Below are 19,985 nucleotides of genomic sequence, written 5' to 3' on the forward strand. Positions count from 1 at the left end.
GGTTGGGAGACAAAGTCAGAGAGGCGAGATTGCGTTGGTTTGGACATGTGAGGAGGAGAGATGAGGGGTATAACGAGAGAAGGATGCTAAGGATAGAGCTGCCTGGGAAGAGGAAAAGAGGAAGGTCTAAGAGGTTTATGGATGTGCTGAGAGAGGACATGAAGGTGATGGGGGTGACAAAAAAATATGAAAGAAGATGATCTGCTGTAGCAGCCCCTAACGGGAGCAGCCGAAAGAAGAAGAAGACAGTAAAGGTGGCACAGCCAAGTACTGTATTACTTTTTGGTGGGGGGCAATTACTTTTTCACAAGGATGACATTGGCGCAGGGTAACTTTTCTTTCCTTTAATAAATTGAATGACCGTTTTAAAACAGTGCATTGTGTTATCTCGGGTTGTTTTTTCTATCCTACAACATTTGTTGTGACGAAGTGTTCTGAATAATCCAAAAGTACAGAGTTGAAGGGGATAACAGCCCAGAGGCGATGCATCAGCACACAGACCCAACAATGAAACTCTAAGTAAGTTCTCATTTATACAATTGTCCTGGAATAACAAACCTAAAATGTTATCTTTTATTAAGACCCAATGGAAAGAATGTGTTTAGGTTTTCTATCCCCTCTTTCTCTTTCTATTTTTTAAGCTTTCTGGTCTTATTCCAATACGCAGTATGGTCCGGCTGAGCAAAATGAACACACATAAAGCCGTTGTCTTTATTTTTTTGACTCTCAATCAGTCTTCAGTGTTGGATAAATCTAGCTTTAATGGAATTTCTCATCTCGGCGGAGTGGTGGCTGGGAGGCTAGGTATCAGTACTGGCAATTGGAAGGTATGCCGGTTTGAATCCTGTAAATGCCAATAGGGACCCTTCTCTGTTGGGCCCTCAACCTGCAATTGCTAAGAGCTTTGAGTATTGAGAAAAGCGCTATATACAGTAAATGCAAAGAATTATTATTATTATCTTACCAATACAGATGAGATGACTGGCTTAGCACTGAGTAGCGTAAATACCATTGGTTCAAGAAGAGGAAGAGAGTGAGGATCAAATGGCGGAAGTTGTAAAAGGAAGACTGCAAGATTGAGTTTAGGGAGGAGGTGAGACAGGCACTGGGTGGCAGTGAAGAGTCACCAGATAGTTGGGCAACTACAGCAAATGTAGTGAAGGTGACAAGCAAGAAGGGTGCTTGGCGTGGCATCTGGAAAGAGGAATGAGGAAAAGGAAACCTGGTAGTGGAATGAGGAAATACGGGAGAGTATACAGAGGAAGAGGATGGCAATGAAGAAGTGGGATAGTCAGAGAGATGCAGAAAGTAGACAAGAGTACAAGGAGATAAGGCGCAAGGTGAAGAGAGAGGTGGCGAAGACTGAAGAAAAGGCATATTGTGGTATCGCGGGTCTGCGGCTTCCCGAAAAAAAGGTCGGGTTATTAAATCCGAAGAGTAGTGTCGTTCTCCATGGGAGCGATTGCACGACCGCGGGGAGTTAATGAGGTGATTGGAGCGAGTCGCACCTTCTCGTGTGGGTGCAGTCATTCTTGTTTGCCTCACCGGCTTCCTGCGGTGTGTAATTAAGACGCTGTGCCCACGGAGGCAGAGGTGTATGTATATACAAACGGAGGTACACCAGAGTGGGAGGATAAATCGTGGAAAAAAGAGAGATCGAGGAAGTAAAAATGAGGGGAATAGTCAGTCTAGGTGGGAGGATCTGGCCACCTATAAAGGAGACATAAGGAGGGATATAAGGAGCGTTTGGCCGATGCGCTCTGGGGCTAGTTTGCCCCGCTGACAATCAGTGAGTGGGGTGAGCAGGAGAGGCGTCATCCCGTTGGATCTGAGGAGCGACTACGGGTGCATGAAAGATCACGGGAGGAGAGATCAACCTTGTCGGTCTGGCAGTGATGTCCGTTTGGAGGCCAAGGCGGAGGTTGACAGAAGGAGCTCGTGGTTGTTGGGTCTCCGCGGCTGTGAGTAATGGTGACCCGGGGAGAGAGTGATGGAGGTGGGCCAGAGAATAACAAGGGAGTGAGAGACTGCATTTTTAACTTCTACATTTTTAACCTCAGATTTTAAAGGATATATCCCCTGGCTTTGAGAGATCTGTCCCCATTTGTCAGCTCGTCTCGGTGACATTATTGACGGTGTTGGGTTCAGGGTTCCCAAACGGACGAAGAGAGCATGGAAGAGAACCCGCATCGTCACACATATGATGAGTTGCATGAGAGGTTGGACACTACTATGGAGGGAGAAAAGGACCAATGGGATGCGACAGAGGGGCCGAGCTGGGAAAGATGTGCAGCAGGTTAGGGAGATAAAGGATAAAGATGGAAACGTACTGACAAGTGAGGAAGAGCGTGTGGAGCAGGTGGAAAGAAGACTGTGAGAGGCTGATGAATGAACAGAACGAGAGAGAGAAGAGGTGGGATGATGTGGAGACCGTGAATCAGGAAGGGCAACGGATTAGCAAGGAGGAAGTAAGGACAGCAATGAAGAGGATGAAAAATGGAAAGACAGTTGGTCCAGATGACATACCTGTGGAATCAAGGAGGTGTTTAGGAGAGAAGAAGAAGAAGAAGAAGAAGAAGTGTAAATACCATTGGTTGCCATAATTTGAATTTTTTTTTGTTTTCCTTTAATAAATGGTGCATCGTGTTAACTCGGGTTGTCTTTTCTATTCAACTACAGTTGTTATGAGATCAGAAGCATTAAAAGTGTTCTGAATATTCCAAAGTGGATGAAATCGCTGTGATACTTTTTCATGGCACCGTGTTTGTGTTCTCGCTTTGGATTTCTAGCTGGAGTCGCTCATTGCTGGCCGCGTTGGCGGACCTCACGCGTTTTATTCCCCCAGGTTTGGGGGAGTCAGGCCATGACGGAGAGACGCAGCCCCCGGCCTTTTTATTTTTGCCCTGACAGGAGAGACGTTTAGCAAATGACAGCTGGGTGGCTCGGCTATCAGAGATCAAACAGCTCGGTCGAGTCCTCCTGGAGTGGCAGATGCGATGTGATGACACTTTCGTTTTCAAATTTAGTCCCCCTTTAGGATAGCCATGCGACCCAACTGAAAAGCTGCCCAAGGACACCAACATGTTTGAGTGGCGGTTTGGGATTCCAAAGAAATGTCCTCAGGCTTGTGGATTTTAGAGAGGAAGGGAAGAAACACGTTAAAGACACCGAGGGTCAGACACCTACCTTCCTGGCAGTCGTTATGGCAGAATACCACCGGAGACGGGGTCATCTCAAGCAAAGCTCTGCCAAGGAAGAGAAGAGAAAAAGAAATCAATAAATAGTAAAAAAATGCTGAGCTTAACAGACGTTCTTCTGATCAATCAATCAATCAATCAACATTTATTTCTATAGCACATATTCATACAAAAAATGGAGCTCAAAGTGCTTTACAAAATGAATAGAAAAATAGAAGACACAATAAAAAATAAACATAAGTCAACATTAATTAACAAAGTTAAGGGTAAACACTAAACTTAACGAAAGTTAATCGTTAGTGGAATCTGACATCCATTGAAACGCATCAGTCACACTCATAGGGAAAAAAAGGCTTTCTCATTCTCAGTGCGCACTTTTAATTTCACAAATGTTGATAGTACGCAACGTCGGTATAAAACACAGTTACTTCATCACACCACTAGGGGCAGCACAGCCACAGCTCTCCTCCAGTGATGCGCCCGACAAACCTCCAATGAGGTGCAGCCGCCTTCGCCTTTATGTGGCAGACATGTTGGGCGACCCACCTGGTCTCAATTTTCGCACCTCATGCAATGTTCTTATTATGATCTTCGATTTTTATAAATTTATCTATTATGGAATTTTGAAAATAACAATATGTGATGGACACCCGGGCGTCAGCCTGCACAATATCAGCCTACACGATCACAATGATCAATTAAATCAGCGGTTCTCAAACTTTTGTATTTCGCGCCCCCCTTTTTCTACCTGGAATAATTCTGCGCCCCCCCCACATAATATAAGAGAGATGAGAGTAACCCGTGATACAACTAATAAAGGTATGATACTCGCGCGGTGTCGTGTCGCGGTATCCTATCATTTTTACTTCCATAAGATTTGCATGTGTTCGGCTAACTTCGATGAAATATTTGCAATTTATTTTTTTTATAGTGCCTTAATAACTGTTAAAATGCCTTGTGTGGTTTTTGGTAGTAATTCTAATCCCCAAAACAAAGAATAAATTATTTATTCTTATTTAATTATCTTTTTAATGTAAGGAAATTATTCCGTTTTTTTTTTAATTTTTAAAAATCTTGTAAACAAGGACACCGATGAAGTCAAACTGCGCGAGATGAACGTATTTTCATCTGACAAATATTAGACTGTTGTTAGTTGTATCATGAAAATAACCGAATACGCAGTAAATTATTTCACTCAATTTGGCAATATTGGCTACCCTGCCAATGTGGTGCAGTCGCGTCGCATTATCACCTGATCTACTGTCACCCGAATGTTCGCGACAGATAACGATACGTCTCGAACTTCCTGGATTGAAAATACGCGACTATAAAAGCAGCAGCAGCATCGGCGCCGCTCGTCATAGAAACAAACTTCAAACAGAAAAGGAGCTCCGAGTGTCTCGATATCTCGAGTATCAAACCAAACCTGGACAGGCCGTGTACTTTAAAGCTGGCACATATTAGTCATTAGATCTGTGCCTTAGAAATGTTTTATTTTAATTTTAGTTATAATGCATTCGTTGTGATTATATGCTTGCAAATTTAAATTTGAAATACAAATGTAAAAAATTAATTTTGATGTCTTGTTCATTTATTCGCTGCCCCCCTTGTACAGCTTCAGCGCCCCCCACATTTAAATGAATTAAATCAAGGTTTTATTTTAAATAGCTCCAAAAAGTACAGTCGACCCTTGACATACGACCGGCCTGACATACGAACAACTTGATTTACGACCAAAATGTTTATTTTGATTTACGACCAACATCTTGCGTTACGACCCGAATGCGGTCACGTGTATCCGATTGTGCGATTGTAAACAAACAGCCGAGAGCGTTCGTAAGCGCCAGTTGGAGCCCAGATACATGTGTTTGTGGACGTAATTTTGGTCAGTGCAGTGATTTATCTAAATATATAATTCACTAAGACCATGGCAAGCAAGATGCATAATTGCTAAGGAAGGAAGAGAAGGTAATGAAGGTAAAGAAACGAAGAAAGAAATTGTGCAGAAATATGAGAGTGGTGTTCATGTGACCGATCCCGCTAATATCGTATTTACTCATGTACCATGCACCCTCGTGTAAGACGCGCACCCTAATTTTTACAAAGACAATTGCGAAAAAAATTTTGCCCCGTGTGCAATGCGCGTTGTGATTGTATAGGAAGCGTTTAGAGAGAGAGCGAGCACTGTTGTGCGAGTGCCCGAGCAAGCGAGAGAGAGGGAGAGAGCGCGAGTGGGCGAGCGAGAGAGAGAGAGCGCGAGTGGGCGAGCGAGAGAGAGCGAGTGGGCGAGCAAGAGAGAGAGGGAGAGAGCGCAAGTGGGCGAGCGAGAGAGAGAGAGAGCGCGTGTGGGCGAGCGAGAGAGCGAGTGCGAGTGGGCAAGCGAGAGAGAGAGTGCGAGTGGGCGAGCGAGAGAGAGAGAGCGCGCGAGTGGGCGGGCAAGCGAGCGTGAGAGCGCGAGTGGGCGAGCGAGAGAGAGCGAGGGCGGCGGCGAGAGAGAGAGAGAGTGAGTGGGCAAGCGAGAGGGACAGCGCGAGTGTGCGAGCGAGCCCAAGCAGAAGAAGTTTCCACGTGTATGACGCGCACCTGATTTTCTAATGCTGATTTTTGGGAAATAAATACGATATGTACAGCATGTCGAAATCCATCATCTCGATAATTTTACAAAGAAAAGATTTGCATAAGGAGGCTCCTTCTAAACAATAACCATCTTCTGTTTCATTCTCCTTCTCCTCCCTTCCTGCAGCCCAAAGATGTCAAATTAAATGGCGAGTACAGTATGAAATTGTTGTTTTTGGTAGGCTACGCACTTTTTATAAGTTTTTGGTTAGTGCATTAGAAAAATTATTGGTGTTTTGGTAAATTACGCGCATTATACAAACACATTACTTTAACATGGCCTTTTTATAACTTCAGTTTATCTTAATACTCTGTATGTTCAATTCATCATAATAACTATTCATGGTGGCTCTAAAATCCGTACTGACCCCAACTCTCTCTTCTGTTTCTTTTTCCAGTTTCTTTGTGGTGGTGGCCTGCGCCACCTCCACCTACTCAAAGCATCAGGATGCACCAACAATGATGGATGGATTAAAAGCCAGAAGTCTATGTGACCATCATCATCAAGCCCTTCCATGTCAACCCTAAATCCGAAGAGGACTGTTTCATTTATGTCAGGTAGAATGCCCAGAGGGAACTGGGTGGTCTCGTGGCATGGAATCCCTACAGATTTTATTTTTTTTCTCCATCCATCTGGAGTTTTTTTTTTGTTTTTTCTGTCCCCCCTGGCCATCGGACCTTACTCTTATTCTATGTTAATTAATGTTGACTTATTTTATTTTCTTACTGTGTCTTTTATTTTTCTATTCTTCATTATGTAAAGCCCTTTGAGCTACTGTTTGTATGAAAATGTGGTATAGAAATAAATGTTGTTGTTGTTTTTTTTATTATGAAAAGGTTAAGTAAGTGTTGCTGCCAACTTGAGTTACAATCAGCCCTCGCGAACGAATTGAGTTCGTAAGTCAAGGGTCCACTGTATTACACAAAGCACAAAAACATGCTCCACAATATACCCTGTCATCACCGCACTGCCCCTCTACCTCCTAAATAAGGGAGTGCAGTCCCTTTTAATTGCAGACCCGCGAGTACTGCCGGTGCCAGGGCGGTTGCCCAGTGGAAGTACTTCCAGGTCACCTGGAAGTCCGTTATCAGAGTAAGGAGCTTGTTTCCCTGCAACGCCCTCTTGTGGCACCCCGTGACCCCAGCAGGACTGCCCTGCCATACTACATTTCCCACCATGCCCTGCTCTGCTGGACTACATTTCCCAGCATGCCCTGCTGGCTTCCCACTGGGTGTGGTTATCTAGCGTACTGGGGGATTACAATTCCCTAGTGATATCTCTACTTTTATATCTGTTCCTTCCAGGTCTGCTTCCTTGCAATATGTATGATAACAAAATTAGACAGGTGTATAAATGTGGGCCCCCCAACAGAGATATGACATCAATACTTAGTTGAGCCTCTACATGCTGTCCTCCTGTAGCCTCTGATGAGTGTCTGGACTCTGGATGGAGGTATTTCTGACCATTCTTTCATACAAAATCTCTCCAGTTCAGTTCAATTTGATGGACAGCCTGCTTTAAATCATCTCATAGATTTTCGATGATATTCAAGTCAGGGGACTGTGACGGCCATTCCAGAACATTGGACTTCTCCCTCTGCATGAATGTCTTTGTAGATTTTGAACTCTGTTTTGGCTCATTGTCTTGTTGGAATATCCAACCCCTGAGTAACTTCAACTTTGTGACTGATGCTTGAACATTATCCTGAAGAACTTGTTGATATTGGGTTGAATTCCTCCGACCCTTGACTTTAACAAGAGCCCCAGTCCCTGAACTCGCCACACAGCCCCACAGCATGATGGAACATCCACCACATTTGACAGAAGGTAGCAGGTGTTTTTCTTGGACTGCGGTGTTCTTCTTCCACCGTGCAAAGTGCTTTTTGTTCTGACCAAATAACTTGATTTTTGTCTCATCAGTCCAAAGCACTTTGTTCCCAAATGAATCTGGTTTGTCTAAATGAGCATTTGATACAACAAGCGACTCTGTTTGTGGTGTGAGTGCAGAAAGGGCTTCTTACTCATCACCCTGCCATACTGATGTTCTTTGTGCAAATTGCTCTGAATTGTAGAACGATGTTCAGATACACCATCTGCAGCGAGATGTTCTTGCAGGTCTTTGAGGTGATCTGTGGGTTGTCTGTCACCATTCTCACCATCCTGCTCATATGCCGCTCCTGTATTTTTCTTGGCCTGCCAGACCTGCTGTGTTGGTTTAACATCAACTGTGCCTGTGGCCTTCCATTTCCTGACTCCATTCCTTACAGTTGACACTGACAGTTTAAACCTCTGAGATGGCTTTTTGTAGCCTTACACTAAACCAGGAGACTCAACAATCTTTGTTTTCAGATCTTTTGAGAGTTGCTTTGAGGATCCCATGCTGTCTGTCACTCTTCAGAGGAGAGTCAAAGGAAAGGAAGCACAACTTGCAGCTGACCACCTTAAATACCTTTGACCACTCATGACTGGACACTCCTGTCTATGAAGTTCAAGGCTTGACGAGCTCATCCAACCAAGTAATCAGCATTGAGAAGTGACAGGCATTCAAATCAGCACAATGACAAGGGGACCCTCATTTTTGCACAGCCAGTTTTTCACATTTGATTTAATTTCATACAACTAAATACTGCGTCACTAAACATCTTTGTCCGGAAAACACCGCAGTGCTCAGATGTTCCTAGGAAATGAAAGGCTGACAGGCTGAGAGGGGTTCCCAAACGTTTTCATAGGACTGTAGTCTACTGATACGCATTTAACCAATCTGCCGTGTAACCAATCGCCAGTTTTCACATTAATTCATTTGATTTCATCGTTTCTCAGTGTTAGGATCGCCCATGTACTCATTTCTTCTGTTGATAACCCTTCGTGATGAAATTCAATAGGATTTGGACATAATATGTCTTCTTTAACTTAAAGTGAGGAAAACGTTAAAATTTATAAGAGCTGAGAGCGCAGGAACTCTGATGACAAAAGCATTGACACGAATGAGAGGTGAGGGGACTGTGGGCGTGGCCTGTTGAGAGGAGGGCGGGACTTGAAAAAATCTCATGGCCAAAGTCTCATCTCGCAGGACTTGATAAAATCTCTCTTCCAAAAAGTTTTGTCGCATCGAAAGATTTTTTTATATAATAGAGGGATTTGCAAAAAAAAAGTCCTGTTTTCACTGTCACTCTGGGGGTCTTGAGTGTTGCTTGATGAGGGGATAAAAAAAATGAATGGAAATGATTAACAAAATGTGAAAAAAAGTGAAGGGGCCCCAAGATTTCCTGAAGGAGTTATATAACATATTTTTATTACAATGCCCTTGTATTTAAAAAAAAAATGTTAGGTTTCAGCCCGATGAGATGGTGTGGAATGTCAGTAAAGTAACACAGAAAAAAAAATAAATCTGGAAACATCGCCGATGGCTCCTATAGTCGCACTCGTAAACTACAGCAAAAAAATAAGGCTGCAGTGCAAAGAATGAACCTGTGACTGGTGGCAAAAAAGAAACACAAATAACAAAAGGTTTCACTTCTCACTGGGCAAACAATGTGGGCACTCAGTAGTGGTGCCAGCCTCTCTTAGCAGCAGCAAGTTTGGCAAGCAACCTACATGTCCCCGTTCCTATTTATAGAGCAAGCAGAAAGGATACAAAAGAGAAGGGAAGGGAGCCAAAAGCATGCCATCTTTGTGGATTACATCCGTTCAGCAGACATCCTAATCCCCCCAACTGTGTCTCCTCTGCTAACAGGGCTTCAGATCAAACCCACCAGTTTGTTTTTTTTTTTATTAATTTTTGAAATAACAGTTTAACTAAAACCGAGAAAGTGGCGACGTGCAGGACTCCTCGATGTGACACGTCGTGCTCGAATTGCGCCGACTGATTGGCTGCTGGAGTGTTTGGTTAATCAATTCCATCACTCATTGGCTAGTGGATTCATTTATTCATCCATTCATTCATTGGTCAACTGGTCCGCCTTTGGATTAACTGACTCACTTTATGATTGGCTGCTAGAATGCTTGGTTCATCTATTTAATCACTCATTGGCTAGTCGCTTCATTTTGTCCTCCATTCATTCATTGGTCAACTGGTTGTTATTTGAATGATTGATTCATCTATTCAATTACTCATTGGCTATTGGCTTCATTTATTGTTAGCCTGCCCACCCTTTTGGATTAACTGGTTCACTGACTGATCGGCTGCTGGAGTGTTTCGTTCATCAATTCAATTACTCATTGGCAAGTGGCTGCATTTTTCCCCCATTCATTCATTGGTCAACGTGTCCACCTTTGTATTAAATGGCTAGCTTTCTGATTGGTTGTTTGAATGCTTGGTTCATCTATTCAATCACTCATTGGCAAGTGGCTTCATTTATTCATTTATTGTTAGACTGCCCACCTTTTTGGATTAACTGGTTCACTGACTGATTGGCCGCTAGAATGTTTGGTTCATTAATTCAATCACTCATTGGCTAGTGGCTTCATTCATTCATTGATTGACAGAGTGGCCAACCGACTTCTGATTGGATTCATTCATTGAGTGTTTGACAACTGACTGCGTGTTTATTGGATTCATTTTTCATGATTTGTGTGATGCCCGACTGACTAACTGACTCGTTCATTCATCCATTAGCAGATTGACGCACTCGTTTGTTAATTCAGAATCCCCAGTGCCCCAGTGAGGAACACAGCAGTCATTTCTGTTGCATCCACATGCGTTCCCCCACCCAGATATCAGATAAGAGAAGGAAGAGGGGGGCCTTACTTGAGAGTTTTCAATTCCTGCGGTAAGTTGTAGTTCAGAAGCCGATTAAATTTTCGAATGTGCGACTCCCTCGTGAAGCTCAGCCTCATCACTTGGTTCAGGTACCTGCAAGAGAGGAATTGAAAGGTGACACCATTAGCGCTCAGAGGAAGGCTCCTTCGGTGGCCAGCATTTCTGCTCAAGCGTGCCATTCGTTTATTGTCAAATTCCATTCCTTCATTGTCTCAACTCGAGTCCAAAGTCCCAACGATCAGCAGCTTCTGATTACAAGGAGCTTTTCTGTTTTCAACTGTCACGTTAACCAGATGAACTTTGTCTCCACCGTACAGTAATTGAGACTTTGGACCCCCGCATACCGTGATTTATACACGCAACACTTGCCTTTTGACCTCTGGGCAGAAATCGTGCAGAAAGGCACATCTTCACATTTCACGCTACAGTCCATCAGTGTCACTTTTTTTTAAAGTTCAAGCGCAGGCACGGCAAGGTGGTCTGCCTGGGGTCACAAAAGGGGGGCTTGGGGGAGGTGAGATGTACACCCTGGAAATCAGCGTAAAGCACTCAGAGGCCTTCAACCCTCTGCACACTCAAAATTGGATATGTTTGACATTTCTTCCCATCGATCTACACTCAGTACTCCGTAACAATAAACTTAAGACGTGTTTTCAGACAGATTCCCAAATTTATTAAAAATCAAAAGCTGAAATCTTTCATTCATAAAAGTATTCGGACCCCTTTACTGTCTGACTTATTGTGTTGTAAGTTTCATTTCAAATGGATAAATGTGCCCTTTTTTGCCCACCAATAACCCTTCAGGACAGAAAGATTTGCAAATTTATGGAAAATCAAAAACTCCTTCCTAGGTGGCACTCCACACTCTGCTCTGGTCCATTCTATTTGCTGTAATCCTCCTTGAGATCTTTCTAGAACTTGACTAGAGTCTGCCTGGTGGCAAATTCAATTGACTGGGCATCATTTAGAAAGCCCCACCTGTACCTTTGTATAGAGAGTACCACCATCCAAACTGCATGTTGGGACAAAAAACCAAACCATGAGGTCCAAGGATCAAACCTCCACGATCAAACTGTGATGAAGTGTGGATCAGGGCAGGAGGTGTGGCAGGCGGCTGGGGCTTCTGAGAGTGGAAGGACCGGGAGAGGAGCAGTATCTCCCCTGGAACACGAGTCGGGGCCACGGGAATAGAGCATGGACGACTCAACCATATGGGGGCCTGTGGCCACCACCAGGGGGCACCTGGACATTTGTTATGCCCTGGACTGCAGCACTTCCGCCACACCAGGAAATGCTGCCTGGAACAGGAACTAGGTACACCCAGAGTGCTTCCAGGTGACCATGCAGCACTTCCAGGTGCCCATGCAGCACTTCCAGGTGCCCATGCAGCACTTCCGCCACACCAGGAAGTGCTGCAGGAAGGTCATCAGGGAGCACCTGGAGGACATCTGGGTGATGTATAAAAGGGGCCACCTCCACTCCATTCAAGAAGCCGGAGTCGGAAGGCAGAGGATGAAGTTTACGTGTGAAGGAGTGAGGGCGGCAGAGAAGAAGAAGAGGATGATGAAGAAGAAGAAAGAAGGACTGAGCTGTATTTCCCCTGGAACACGAGTCGGGGCCACGGGAGTACAGCTTGGAAGACTCAACCCTATGGCTGTTGGTGCACTGTGTCAGGTGCTGTAAAGGACGGAGAAAACTAAAAGCATGTGTTTGGACTTCCATGTGTTCTGGTGTCTGTCTGTAGTCTGTAGATAAAACCATTTGGAAAGCCCAGGATCACAGTGGCCTTCAGAATTGTGAAACTGAAGATGTTTGGCGTCACCAGGACTCTTCCTAACTGAACAAGAATGGCCGTGTTTGGGGGAGCGGGGGTTGACCAAGAATCCAATGGTCATTCCATCTGAGCTTCAGAATATTATGTCCAGTAATTTGAGTCTGATGACGGGCAAACATTCAATGATAGACACTTGGGCCGGAAATAATGTTAACTGCATAGTAGTCTTTTTTTTTACTGAGAGTTCTGTCCAACAACTTTCATCCATCCATCCATCCATTATCCATCCCACTACAGTATATCCCAACTACAGGGTCACGGGGGTCTGCTGGAGCCAATCCCAGCCAACACAGGGCGTAAGGCAGGAAACAAACCCCGGGCAGGGCGCCAGCCCACTGCAGGGCGAACACACCCCTACACACCAAGCACAAGGATATCTCCAAACCCCACTGTAGTGCCCCCCTGCTGCCTAGAAATACTGCCCAAACATTATTATATTTATCTCAATACATAACACAGACGTCCACCACCGAGATGGGAGAACTTGTCAGAAGGACAGCAGGTTCTCCAGTCTCAGCAGTATTCCATCAATCAGCCGTTTAGGGTGGAAGCCCATCTTGAGCAGAACAAATATGACTGCATTTAAAGGTTTCCTTGAGCGTAAGGTCTGGTGAGACAACAACTGAACTCGTTGGGCACTATGACTGGTGAAGTCCAGGCACTGCTCATTAACTTAACACCATCCCTATAATGGGACATGGTGATGGCAGCATCACACCATGGGGAGAAGGAGACTGGCCAGCATTGCAGGATGCATGAAGACAGCCGAATACAGAGAGGTCCTTTAGGAAAACTACTTTAGTGTGGATGCCACCTCAGACTAGGGCAACAGTTCAACTTTCAGCACCACAATGACCCAAAGCAGTTAAGAGCATATGATAGCTAAAGGGACACTGAGACCACGAGGAGAAAGATTCTGTAGGTCTGATGGGTCAAACACTGAACTCTTGGGGCAGAAGTCCAAGCACTATGCCCAGTGAAGACCTCCATCCCAATAATGAAATGTGGTTGTGGCAGCATCACACCAAGAGGACAGGGAGACTGGCCAGAATTGAAGGAAAAGATGAATACAGCTAAATACAGAGGTGTCCTGGAAGAAGAGGCACATCACCTCAGACTGGAGTGACAGTTCAATGACATGAAGAATAAAGCCAAGACAACACTGGAGTGGCTTCAGGACAAGTCGCTGAGACTCCTTGAATGGACCAACACTGAAATGCCATACAACATCTGTAGAGAGAGAGAGACCTGAAGATGGCACTTTACAGACGCTTCCCATCTAATCTAAGGGAGCTTGAAAGAATCTACCAGGCAGAAGTGGATCAACTGCCCAAATCCAAGAGTGCAAAGCTTGTAGGGACTTATCAAGAAGACTCAAAGCCGGGGGCTTCTACACAGTACTGGATGAAGGGTCTTAATACTTCCAGGAATGAGAGATTTCAGTTTGTGATTTTTGAATGCATTTGAAAACCTTTCCAAAAACGCGTTGTCACTTTGTCATTACGGGTAATTAAGTGTAGATTGACGGGCACAAAAAAGTGGCAAAGTTCTCCATTTCAAATTAAGGGAAGTGGTCCGAGCACTTCCTGAATATGTTGCAAGGAATCCGTTGTCACTGTAACATCAGTTCCCTCACTTGGTTGCTGCGTCCAAGCCCATTTCATTTGACCTGGGCCACAGAAGAACGATTGGCACCCCACAAAAGTAAACTTTTAAAATACAGTAGATGGATGGTAACAGGAAGAGTCTACATTCTCTATTAGCGTGGACAACTGATTACTGGAGAGGCCTAACATTCTCCAATCAGAGTGTCAGAGGGCCACGGCAGACCCCAAAGGTACATCTTTGAGGTCCCACGATTAACATGTGCATTTTTGAGGGTTTAAGAGAGGTTAACCCACACTGACAGTGAAGAAGCACAAGACTTGGAGCTGTGAGGCAATGGCGCTAATCACTGCGTCACTGTACCACCAACAGACAGCAAGATGTGCCAAAGAAACCACACGTCTAAGAAATCTTTGAAGACCCCAGTCTGTGACTTGCTCCGAATCGGCTGCCTTCCAGACTTTCTGATTTTCAGCTCAGATTTGTGAATGTGTTGATGGTTCTTTATTTTCTTGTGTGACAAGATGGCCAGAGCCAATTACCCGGGCCGGGATTCTGGTTGGATGGAAGGACCAATGGAGAGACCGTATTGAGACCCGCCTGAACCCCGGTTGTTATAGCACCACGGATCCCTGCAGGGAATGCTGGGAGTTGTCGTCGAGCTGACTACGAGGAACCGCTTCCTCCAGACCTGGAAGTGCATCCGGAAGAAGGTCGTGAAGCACATGGAGCACTTCCGGGTGACCTATAATAGGAGCCGCCCCACCACCAGTCGAGGAGGACAAAGCTTGCAGAGAGGAAGAGAGAAGGCAAAGAAGAGAGAAAGAAAGGAGTGTGTTTATTTCTGTTTGGTATTTTGTATTGTGCTGTGTAGTGAGGAGCAGAAGGAAAACTGAAGAATAAAGAAACGTGCCATGCTGAACTTGTGTCTTAGCCGGTCTGTGTCGGGGTGGAGGGAGCTGTACGCCCCCTGGTGGGCGTCAGTCAGTCATTACCCAACCCGCTATATCCTAACACAGGGTCACGGGGATCCACTGGAGCCAATCCCAGCCAGCACAGGGTGCAAGGCAGAAACAAATCCCTTGCAGGGTGCTAGCCCACCGCAGGGCACACACACATACACACACACACGGGACAATTTAGGACGGGCAGGGTGCCAGCCCACCGCAGAGCACACACGTACACACACACGGGACAATTTAGGACGGGCTGGGTGCCAGCCCACCACAGGGCACACACACATACACACACACGGGACAATTTAGGACGGGCAGGGTGCCAGTCCACCGCAGGGCACACACATACACACACACACTAGGGACAATTTAGGACCGGCAATGCACCTAACCTTAATGTCTTTGGACTGTGGGTGGAAACCCACGCAGATGAGGGGTGAACATGAAAACTCCATGCAGGGAGGACCCAGGAAGCGAACCCAGGTCTCCTAACTGGGAGGCGCAGCGCTACCACTGTGCCACCGTGCCACCCACACTTGCAATCAATGTTATCTAAATAAAGATGAAGAGGCTTGCTCCTACTTCTCCATTGTTCCAAACAGCCACTTGGGTTCCTTGTTAAATGGCATTCTCATTGCATGGAATCTGGCCATCTTCTCCGCTATCTCCGCTGACATGTCTGGAAGGCTCAGCTCATCCGTGTCCAACTTGCGGCTCTGAAAAACAAGCACAGCTGGTCAGGGTCTTCTATTTGTGGTGTTAGCAAGTGCCGTCTTTGCCGATCTACAAGGGAAGGACGTTATTTTTGTTTTCCCCAGTCATCACCAGGGCACATTAATGAGGTCCGTAAAGTTGCTATGAAGGGTGCAGCAGCTCTGAGCTGACCCTCGAGTCGGATTCGTTTCATTTATGTATTTGGCATACGTCTTTACCCAAAGAGACTTACAACATTAATGATACAATTGATTATATTTCTTTTTGGTTTTCCGATTGGAGCGCAGGCAGGTCATGTGACTTGCTCAGGGTCACACAGTGTCAATACCGGGGCCATCTTAGGGTTTGAAGTCTTGAACCTTAACCACTGCGCCACACTGGCTGCACTACTGGTGGCAGGTGAAATTTATTATAAGTAAATGTAAGATTTTAAACATAGGAAGTACAACTTTGAGTTGAATCTAAGAGTGACACGAGAGTTAGCTGGACTAATTGACTTCATCATTTTAAACAGAGTCAGTCAGGTCTCCTCTTCATCTCCTTAAGGCTCAGCTCTTTGAATCTTTCCTCCTAACTCAACCCCATAGCCCTGAATCAGCCTCGTCGCTCTTCTCTGGACCTTCTCTTGTGCTGCTATGTCTTTATGGAGACCAAAACTGCACCCAGGACTCCAGATGAGGCCTCACCAGTGTGTTATAAAGCTTGAGCAGAACCTCCTGTGACTTGTACTCCACACATCAAGGCGCTATATAACCTGACATTCTGTTAGACTTCTTAATGGCTTCTGAACAATGATGGGAAGTCGATAGCTTAAGAGTCCACTACGACTCCTAAATCCTTCTCATAAGGTGGACTCTTGATTTTCCGACCGGCCATTGTGTATTCAAACCTCACATTTTCATTTCTTATGTGTAATTCTTTACGTTTACTGACATTAAATGTCATCTGCCACAAATCTGCCCAAGCCTGTCTGTGATGATTCAATGGATTCTCGATTATCTGCTAATCCACCTTTCTTGGTATCATCTGCTAACTTCACCAGCTTGTTACTTCGATTCCTATCCAAATCATTTCTAGATATTAAAAATATCAGCAGCCCCGGTACTGACCCCTGCTGGCCACCCCTCAATTCTGATGAGGCTCTTCACCCCATCACCCTCTGCTTCCTGTGACTGAGCCAATTCTGCGCCCATTGGCACTCCACACCCTGAACTCCCACTTCAGCTTAGCACAACAGATTGGGGTCTACAGCCTCTCAGACACCTACCCCAAGACTAGTCCCAAGTAACAACCGGGTGATCGAGGCAACGAGTTGAGCTATCAGACCCTCAGCATGGCGGAGAGAGCCGGAACTTACCGGAATGAACTGCTCAAGGCGACCTTGTGGGAAGATTCCAAAGAGCTTTGGGCCTAAAGCCCTCTCGGCCAGGATAGCAAACATGACGCTCTCCAGCACCGTCGCTTCAGCGCCCTGCAAGACAATGACAGGAATTCAATTAAGCAAGTGGACCTTTGAAAACGTTTGGAGTTTCCTCACTGAAACTCATTTTCTCCATTGTCTCAATTTTTATTTTAATAACTGACAAAGAATACATATATTTTTCAGATAACTTAAATAATCTGCAGATAAATATTATTCATTCATAGGCGTGTGATGGTCATCTATGAACGGGCTCACAGTAAGCCACCGCCTAGCCTAGCATCAAAAGACACAATGCAGTGACAGGCCCCACACGGGGTGACAGTCCATTCAATTACAAGACACAATCGGGTTGTCAGCCAATCGAAAAAATCATCTGGGGGCGTGGGGTGGATAACCCATGCAGACACAGAGAGGAGAATCAAACTGGGGTACAAGTGGTGTTACCAGAATAATGGACCAAGTAGAGTGGTAGACAGGAAAAAACTCGACTTGATGAGCTATTTTAGAGGAATGAAGTGGACAGGACTAGAGAGCTTTGTTGGGCTGAATGGCCCGTTCTCAACTAAATCTTTGTGATGTTCTTATGGCGTAAGGCGGCCATGCTGTCTGGCAAGGGGTGTGAGAAGGAGTCACAAACATGGTGAAAAGAGGTGTGTGCTCCCCCAGTAAGAGCCACAAAGCAGGCCAGGACCTTCATTAACCTTCCCAGGTAAGGCCTCACCGCAGACATCCAGTCCCCAAACACCACAGACAGGCTTTGGCTGGCAAAGAATTAAGAAGGCCCAGACATAAAAGTTCAAAATGCTCCTATAGGGAGAGGAACCATATAACCTATGGCTAGATAAGTCCAAATACAAAGATTCTACATGGTTTTCTGTGTTTCTAGCCAGGGTTTTTCTACTGGATTTCCCCCACTACGGGGCATTTTTGGAACTGTTTGAGACTTATGTGCTTGGGAATTCTCACATGGCATAACAAAGAATAACAATAAAATTCCAAAAATAAAAAGAACACTGAAAACAGAAGAAATGAGCCGCACTTGACCTGTGGGTCTCTTCAGCCCTTTGTGATGCTGGGGGCGGTTCCTCATCAAGACTGACAGGTGGAATCACCCACACACCACAAATAACACAAGGGAACACGTGACATTATATAGAAACTAAAAGTGCATACCAATGAAGTAATATACATGGAACATAAATTATAGCATGGGAAAGGCGCTATATGAATAAAATGTATTATTATTATTATTATTATAAATAAACACGATAGACATGAAAATATATGAATTTAAACAAAGATGATATAAAAGTGGAATGCAAGTAGAAAACAAAGGACATAAAAAGGAGAACTATGACAGTGTTATGACTGAGAGTACAAAAGTACAAAAGAGCTTCCAGAACACTTTCAAAAATGCCTACTAGAGGGGGAAATCCTGTCAAAAACCCCAGCTAGATACCAAAATATTTTTTTATAAAATAAAAGATTTATTCTGACAAAATGCTCTGTTACCCTGTAAAGCTCAGTTTCCAGCAACATGAGGCTATGCAAGTGAACAAAGTCTCAATGCAGAATCCAAGGTGAGGCAAAAAAAAAATGAAGCAGAGGTTCAAAATATTGAAATATTAAAATGACAGAAAATCACCAAGCATTCCCAACACACATTCGAAATGAACCATAAGGGAACTGTGGAAGACCCTCTGGATTTTTAGGGTGGAGGGCAGTTCCTGATGATGATTGGCAGCTGGTCCCGCCTCTTGGGTGACCACCCATAAAATGAATGGAACATCACACAGAAAACAAAAATGGACAATAAAGAAAAGTACCTTTAACATACCTTGATGACTCAAAAATGAACAAAACAGACATAAACCAAGAGAGCCTGGCAGCGCCTGGCAGGGCGGAGTGGTGGCTCTATGGTGAGGGATCTGCACTGGTAATCAGAAGGTTGCCCGTTCAAATCCTGTAAAACGTCAAAAGTGACTCTACTCTGTTGGGTCCTTGAGCAACATGCAACTGCCCCGTCCCGGGTATGACGTTAATCTGCATCCAGCCCTGCATTGTAGGCCCTCCAACCTGGGGGTTGGTGGCAATATTGGTACTCCAACCACCATTAAAAGCCTCATCCTGTTCCATTCCATCTAACTGGTGTGGTGCTGAGGTGTCACCCTCTGAATGGCTGTACTCGGGTCCTAATCTGGGACTCTGAGGTGGTGGATGCGGCAATGTGTGACCCCTACTCTCTCTTCTGTTTCTTTTTCCGGTTTCTCTGTGGTGGCGGCCTGCGCCACCACCAACCTACTCAAAGCACCATGATGCCCCAGCAATGATGGACTAAAAGCCAGAAGTCCACGTGATCATCATCATCATCATCAAATCCTTCAGTGAAAACCATAAATACAAAGAGGACTGTTTCATTTATGTTAGGTAGATTTGTCCAGAGGGGACCGGGTGGTCTCATGGCCTGGAATCCCTGCAGATTTTATTTATTTATTTTTTTTTCTCCGGCCGTCTGTTGTTTTTTTTTTTGTTTTTTTCTGTCCCCCCTGGCCATTGGACCTTACTCTTATTCTATGTTAATTAATGTTGACTTATTTTATTTTCTTACTGTGTCTCTTATTTTTCTATTCTTCATTATGTAAAGCACTTTGAGCTACTGTTTGTATAAATATGTGTTATAGAAATAAATGTTGTTGTTGTTGTTGCTCCAAGGGGCTGAGAGATAACAGACGAGGGTCCAGGCCTGCTTCTCACTCAACTTTTGGCCTCTTTGTAAAATAATCCAGAAGTGTAGTACAACACACTGAATTTAAGTTAACTTCAGCGCGATGTTTGTGTCAAACTGCGGTCACCGGTGGTTCTTGATGCCATTCAAAGAGCA

The 19,985-nt window shown here is 44.8% G+C and overlaps 1 protein-coding gene across 1 annotated transcript in view; it reads right to left on the reverse strand.

Annotated features, from left to right (window-relative positions):
* Positions 1-19,985, reverse strand: part of chka (choline kinase alpha) — an 84,540-nt gene that overhangs the window by 25,945 nt on the left and 38,610 nt on the right. Inside the window, exons 4-7 of the mRNA XM_039738914.1 lie at positions 17,039-17,152; positions 15,550-15,683; positions 10,561-10,665; positions 3,187-3,245 (exon numbers count right to left, since the gene is read on the reverse strand). Coding sequence (XP_039594848.1) covers positions 3,187-3,245; positions 10,561-10,665; positions 15,550-15,683; positions 17,039-17,152 — 412 coding nt within the window. The remainder of the gene's footprint in view (positions 1-3,186; positions 3,246-10,560; positions 10,666-15,549; positions 15,684-17,038; positions 17,153-19,985) is intronic.

Source organism: Polypterus senegalus, chromosome 1, assembly GCF_016835505.1.
Source record: "Polypterus senegalus isolate Bchr_013 chromosome 1, ASM1683550v1, whole genome shotgun sequence".
Classification (NCBI taxonomy): Eukaryota; Metazoa; Chordata; class Cladistia; order Polypteriformes; family Polypteridae; genus Polypterus; species Polypterus senegalus.